At 35.1% G+C, this 7,500-nt stretch overlaps 1 protein-coding gene across 10 annotated transcripts in view; it reads left to right on the forward strand.

Moving 5' to 3' along the window:
• Positions 1 to 7,500, forward strand: part of LOC125033888 (solute carrier family 12 member 6-like) — a 343,003-nt gene that overhangs the window by 323,883 nt on the left and 11,620 nt on the right. For 9 of the 10 annotated variants that reach the window (XM_047625456.1, XM_047625457.1, XM_047625458.1 and 6 more), the window contains 9 exons: positions 130 to 289; positions 488 to 687; positions 1,951 to 2,111; positions 2,241 to 2,362; positions 2,656 to 2,845; positions 3,770 to 3,853; positions 4,153 to 4,284; positions 4,429 to 4,536; positions 5,438 to 5,485. In XM_047625456.1, the coding sequence (XP_047481412.1) occupies positions 130 to 289; positions 488 to 687; positions 1,951 to 2,111; positions 2,241 to 2,362; positions 2,656 to 2,845; positions 3,770 to 3,853; positions 4,153 to 4,284; positions 4,429 to 4,536; positions 5,438 to 5,485 (1,205 nt within the window). The remainder of the gene's footprint in view (positions 1 to 129; positions 290 to 487; positions 688 to 1,950; positions 2,112 to 2,240; positions 2,363 to 2,655; positions 2,846 to 3,769; positions 3,854 to 4,152; positions 4,285 to 4,428; positions 4,537 to 5,437; positions 5,486 to 7,500) is intronic. The other variant, XM_047625453.1, reaches the window with a different exon arrangement.

Consider the following 7,500-nt stretch of genomic DNA (forward strand, 5'->3'; position numbering starts at 1 on the left):
AAGTGTAGCCATCAGTGTGTGAAAACAATTAATAAAGTAAACTCACAGTGGATGTGGGTTAATACAGTATTGTCAAAAGTTATTTGATGATGCCTGAGACATTAAAATGAATCTTTATCTCCACCCCAGGTATTTGTCAGATTGCAATCTTGATTGGTAACCTCGATTACATTGCGCCAATCTTGTCCATGTTCTTCTTAATGTGCTACGGCTTTGTCAACCTTGCCTGTGCCCTCCAGACATTGCTGCGCACCCCAAACTGGCGTCCAAGATTTAAGTACTATCACTGGTAAGTGATGACTCTGGCTGTGATGACAGAGGTGTAGATGCCTTTCCCTCCTCCTCTTCATTTTGTCTTCTTTATCTTTTTGGGATTGATTTTATGGTATGCCTTTATATATACTGTATGTGGGATATATAAATCATATGATAAGGTTCCATAGATTTATAGATAGCTCTTTAACAACCTTCTCCTCCCACCCTCTAGGTCTTTGTCATTCATTGGTCTCTCACTCTGCATCACTGTGATGTTCATGACTTCCTGGTATTATGCGTTGTTGGCCATGCTGCTTGCTGGCATCATCTACAAGTACATCGAATTCCGTGGTGCAGAAAAGGAATGGGGAGATGGTATCCGTGGTCTGGCCCTTTCTGCTGCTCGCTACTCTTTGCTCCGCTTAGAAGAAGGTATGTTGATCATTTATGCTCTCATCTCTTACACTAAGATTATTATTTATTAATTCAGATTATGTTTATTAGTTATCCATTTATAAATGTAATAAGTCTGTTTACATGCACACAGACACACAGGCACACGCACATGCACACGCACACACCAACATGCACACGCACGCACAGGCACACGCACGCACAGGTACACACACACAGAGGCACACACACACAGAGGCACACAGACAAACACACACAGAGGCACACAGACAAACACACACAGAGGCACACAAACAAACACCCACAGAGGCACACAGACACGCACACAGACACACACACAGAGGCACACAGGCACATACACACAGAGGCACACAGACACACACACACAGAGGCACACAGACACACACACAGAGTCACACAGACACACACACAGAGTCACACAGACACACACACAGAGGCGCGCACACACACACACACACACACACACACACACACACACACACACACACACACACACACACACACACACACACACACACACACACACACACACACACACAGAGAGGCGTGTGCACGCGCGCACACACACACACACACACACACACACACACACACACACACACACACACACACACACACACACACACACACACACACACACACACACACACACACATATACATACATACATATACATACATACATATACATACATACATACATACATACATACATACATACATGTACACATATACACATATACACATATACACATATACAAGGTAAATCCAAGAATAAAGCTGGTTCTTAAAGCAACTCATGTAGAAGAGTCCCTTACTCAACACTGTATTTATTTTTAATTTAATGGTCATAGATGTATCCCAATGACAAAAGGCTTTCCTGAGCTATGTGATGAGCATTGCATGCTTAGAAAAGGATCTAACATGGAAGGTATGGATACTAAACATGACAGAACGTAAGCCCAGTTTGCCATGATATGATTGGACATACCTACCACGAAGGGTTGAATAAGATTTAATTATGCAGTTTTATCTAGATAAGAAACACCTTTTATGTAGATTTTAAAGGCAGGTGCCAAAAACTTGTTGAATAACAAGAGAAAAACATTTTCACATGGCCATACCCAAGGGCATTTCCCCTGCCTAGTCATCACTCTGTATACCCTGTAGTAGATGATCATTGTAATGAGTGAATGTATTGACAGATATGAATTTTAAAATGCAGATACTGTATTCTTTATGATAACTTGTTTTATTTTAGGTCCACCACACACTAAGAACTGGAGACCACAGATTGTAATCCTTGCCAAATTAACGAAGGACCTTGTTCCCAAGTATAAGAAGCTTTTTACTTTTGCATCACAGTTAAAAGCTGGAAAGGGTCTCACAATGGCAGTGTCAATTATTGAAGGAGATTATGTGGTAAGTGGATGATATTTTTTGGCATTATCTCATAAATATTTTTTTGTGATATATTTATACGTATATTTAAAAACATACGCTTCCTTGTTAGATAGATAGTGCTGTAATGTCATCCAACCTTCCAAACAGAAAAGTTATGGTGAGGCTTTAGCTGCAAGACAGAGTCTGCGCAGAGCCATGGACGAGGAAAAAGTGAAGGGCTTTGTGGACACACTGGTTGCCAAGAACATGACAGAAGGAATTAGTCATATGTAAGCTTTGGTGATATGACTGTTTACCTTTTTTTTTTTCTTGTAATAAGGGTATTTGTTCTCTAATTGTAGAGTTCAACTTATTGAATAGATTAGGAATAAATGTTTTTATTTAGAGCAATGAAATTATTTTAAAATAATTATCTTCATTTCATATATTCCATTTAATCATCATTTCATTGTAGGAGTAATTTTGAAAGATGGATGGATGCAACTTACAGTTGCATCCATAGTCCAGTAGTATGTGCTGAAAGGGAAATATCATCATCTTATATCTGCATTTTTCTCTATAGCATCCAAACTTGTGGTCTAGGAGGGATGAAGCCAAACACAGTCATTCTTGGTTGGCCCTATGGCTGGCGGCACTCGCCAGATGAGCGTTCATGGCGTGTGTTCCTTGATACTGTGCGCAATGTTTCTGCTGCAAAGATGGCTCTTCTTGTTCCTAAAGGCATTAACTTCTATCCAGACTCTATGACAAAGGTAAGATGACATGATTTTAAATGAAAAAAGAAATAGTGTAAAGGCCATTGTGGCCTACAGAAATATAGTTTGGTTTATTAATTTATAAAAAATATTTTTGTTTTATATTTTTGGGGAATTTTATATGCCTTGGGAATGCTAGATTTTCATTCTGGAAAATCATGGGCATGATTTGCATTTGCATGATTTTTTGCATAAAATTTGTTATATAGACAACAATAGAGTTATGGTACAATTAGGCAAGTTTGAATGGGACCCTATCAGTTTGAGACAGAAAATACAGAAAAATATCCAGAATGGACTTACAGGATGATGACAGTTGGCAGTACACCTAACATGACTGTATCTGTATGTTGCAGACTTTTACATTTTTTTTTTTTTTTTCAAAAATCATCAATTACAATCAGCGGTTGGAAATGGAGTGTTTGTTCTGACAACATAAGGGCTTCCCATGCTTTTCCAAATTCAGATTTGTTATATGGTGATGGATATTTTAAGGGCAGATGTGATGAAAAATGATTATTATGTTAACTTGTTAAATTTATCACAGGATACCAAAGTTATGGCAAATGAGTAAGATTTGTCTCTCATCTGTGGCTTTCAGCTATGCAAAAAATGTGAAATGCTTGTTAAGGACAGTAAATCTCAGTTGAGACAGATGCCCCACAACTTCACATTGAAACACATTGTCACTATTGCTATTGTTTGTTTATCTGCATTTTTAAAAGTATTTGAAATTATATGTAGCTTCAATTAATTTTTAAAAAGAAAGGAAATAAAGTTATATTAAACACAAGTTGCAGATTCCCCTGTTCATGGTACTGATAATTTAGGAAGTTAAATATCCCATGTTAAATGGAAGGTACCAGGAGTATATCCATTTAAGGATAAATTTTCATACTAGTAACTGAATGTGTTCTCTAGGTTTCAGGTACAATTGATATTTGGTGGATTGTGCACGATGGTGGTCTCCTCATGTTGCTGCCATTCCTTCTCCGGCAGCACAAGGTGAGTGCGCCCCAATAAGTGTTCAGCAACACTGACTTTTTCATATTAGGAATTTGGTATTGTAATTATTCAAAAAAATATAGGGGGAAGAATTTATGTAATTGTCTGAGGGTATCTGAGTACACTTAAAAGTCAAGTTTTTAATTTTGGGAGAGAAAAAATGATAGATCATTTCCTGGGATACTGTAGATTTAGTAGTTGAGAAATAAGATTTTATGAAAATAAACGATAGATGAAATAAAGATATGAACACAATTTTTGATGCTAGATTTTGAAATTATATATTATATAATCCTCAGGTCTGGAAGAACTGCAAGATGCGCATCTTCACCGTTGCTCAGCTTGAGGACAACAGTATACAAATGAAGAAGGATCTCAAGACATTCCTGTACCACTTGCGTATCGATGCTGAAGTTGACGTTGTGGAAATGGTTGGTAGTCATTTGATAAATTCAGTGTGTTAATTATGGAATAAATGTACTGTAAAAGGTAATTGGTAATGAACTTTTGTAACTTTTGAAGCCTTTTTTTACCTTATTATAGAAATTTACATATACTTCTTTGCAATATTACAGATGGACAGTGACATCCAAACATACACATATGAACGCACACTGATGATGGAGCAGCGCACACAGATGTTGAAAGAACTGCGACTCAACCGCAAAGAGAAACTCAATATTGTAAGTGTTTCTGTCTGTTTTGACATATTACATTACAGTTAATTGATAAAGGGCTTGGTTAGTTGATATAATAGGTTTTAAATTTAGTAGAATACTCAGATACAATATTCGACCTTCCCATATAGATGTATGATTCTTGTGCTTTCCAGTTTTAAAAGGTACATTTTACTGAGAGATTTCTTTTTTTAATAAATTTAATCCATATCTTTTCAGTATGAATTTAAATTTTGCTTAGTCCTGGAGAACTTCCTTTCCTTGGATCTTATTGTCATGCAGGAAGTAGATCCTTAGTAATACATCTGTTGCTCGTAATTATTCTTTGGCTAAATTATGGTATGAAATTCAAAGCAATGTCAGTAAATTATTTGTGCTATCTTGTAAGGTATTATGTAAGTCTTAGGTTCCTCAATTGTGATTTATATAAAACAACAGTTTTAAAGGCATAGGTTGAAGGAGTAAAAAATGTAGGAGTAAAAAATGTACTCCCGCCCTTTTTCATTACAATTATAATAGAGTTAAGAGTGTGTGTATTGTAGTAGATTTGCTTGCTCTTTATGGCTAAGACAATGTATTTGCATTTATTTGTAAGGGGCATATGATAATAATGATTTAATTAAGTTAAGACCTAGATAGTAATGGATTATATTGAATTTATCCTTTAATGAATATTCTTTTTTTCTCAGAATTTCATATATTTTCATGTTACTTATGCAGATGTATGTAGTTTTAAGGTGCAGTTTCATTATATACGTAGATCTGAAATCTATATATTTGAAACTTCATGAGATGAACATTCTGATAGGTATTAATCATTAATCTTACTTTCTCTTGGAACTTGACATATTTCTTTATACTTTATCTTACCCTGTCACCTCTCTTTCCTGTCATGCGGCAACAATAGTCGGAACTAGGGTTTGAGACTGCCAATATTGAAGACAAACTTCCTCTGGTGTGTGTTAAGTTGATTGTGTTCTCTCTGTCGTACAAGCAAATTGTGTCACTCTTTTAGGGATTGCATGCTAGGTGACAATGTGCATGAATATCCATGAATCACTTTACCAAGCAGGGCTGCCACTAAACTGTACAAATCCACTTCTTTTCATTTGTTTACTAAGGATAGTAACAATCTTATCTGGTAGTTACAGGATTAGATAGGGATAAAGCAGGTTAATGTTCCAATAATGCCCTTTGAAAAGAGTTCCTTTTTTTTTTTTACTTATCTTGTTTGCAGCATATCAAAAAATTTGAAGAATGTCATGATAATGATTCATGTTGATATATAAATTATGTGAATAACTGGTGTCAGTTTGACCGTGATGGTATTTGAGATGGATTGTAGTTTCCGACAAACAACAATTATAGTAGAGTTAAGTGTTAAGTTTAGTCCTAGTGCCTAGAACAAAAGTTTTGTATATCAAAGGACCCTAATGCCTTACCTATTATAGGATAAAAGCAAAACATAAATTGATCTCCCCGATTTCCCTAAGCTGTAGCTGATGACACTGCTAAATGGGAGACTTTACAATAGATTTAAGTGACCAGTGAAAAGATAACAGGCAGTTTGAAGTGCTACTACGCTAGATATTCTGCATCAGCTGTTCTAGTTTCTCAAGTCATGTAGTAGGGACTTAGAGGTATCTGTGTCATATCTGCAGAAGTGGTAAGTCTAGAGACTGAAGCAAGACTGCAGACTTTAAATAGCAGATTAGAAGGAAAAGGCTGCAAATTGACACAGCTCTCCAAATTTGCTTGTTTGCACAACTTCTCTTGATATTGCCATCATGTTTGCTTTTTTCATAAATGCTTATTTGAAATTTGTGCAGGTTTTAGCAGCATATTAAATATGAAGCTCACAGACCATGATACCAGTGTATTTCCTCCTTAATTGCAGTTTATAAAAATTGAAAATGCATTTTCATTAGAAAAATTAATTTAAAAAAAGTAGAAAAAAATAGACATGGCAAGCAGATGTCAGTCTTTGATAAAAATTAAGGAGAGGAAAGATAACACTTCTAGCATGCAAGAGTGTCAGTATATGATTATTTTATGTTAAAGGTTATTATGATATAGTTTGAAATTGTATGTAAAGTTTTATAATTGCTAGTCTCACTTTTGCCATGCAGACCATATTGAGCAAACCTTCATATTAATTTTTAGTGAAAAAAGTGAATTTATCATTGTCACATGCTTAACCATTGTGATAATATGGATGTAGGATTAGACAGTGAAATTCACATTTGTCATCCCTGTTGTATACTAAATGTAGAAGGGATTTCAATTGGTCTGTGAGATTGAATATTACTTGTACTAAGTATATTAGGTAACTAATTTCCCTTCTGAACTACATGAGTTAAAAATATGATAAGAAGCAGGCAGTATGATGTCTTGCATCATTTGAGTTGCTTCTTAGTGTTTACAGGATAAATACAATTTTATCCACTAGCTGGTGATTATTGCAGAAAGCATGAGCATCTTATGTTTATGATAAGTTCATTTAAGTATATTAAAACTAGAAACCTGTTTTATGTTGTGGAGGATTAGTTAAGGTAGATAATGTGAGTTGAAATTTAAATAGATATTTGAAGAGTTCCTGAGAAAGTTCACTTGTTAGTAATTGCTATCATATATTAAGTGAATAGAGTTTTACTTCTGTACTTCTCATGTTTTATTTGCTTTGTTTTGATATTTGTTTAATATCTTATGAATATTTTGTGAAATTATTAGGCATATAGATAGATGTTTTGATGAACATGGCAGTGTATGTGTTATGTTTTTCATGTATATGTATTGTATAAACATACATATGCATGTATGTACTTTAGAATTCACATGGAAATATTCATATACATATGCACATACACACATTTACTTTGAGGTATATTCCTAAATGAGTATGATCATATAGGATCATACAAACAAGCATACATGTGCAGACGTGTACTCGTACAACAAACACAGACATGC

The sequence above is a fragment of the Penaeus chinensis genome, chromosome 17 (assembly GCF_019202785.1).
Source record: "Penaeus chinensis breed Huanghai No. 1 chromosome 17, ASM1920278v2, whole genome shotgun sequence".
NCBI classification, from domain to species: domain Eukaryota; kingdom Metazoa; phylum Arthropoda; class Malacostraca; order Decapoda; family Penaeidae; genus Penaeus; species Penaeus chinensis.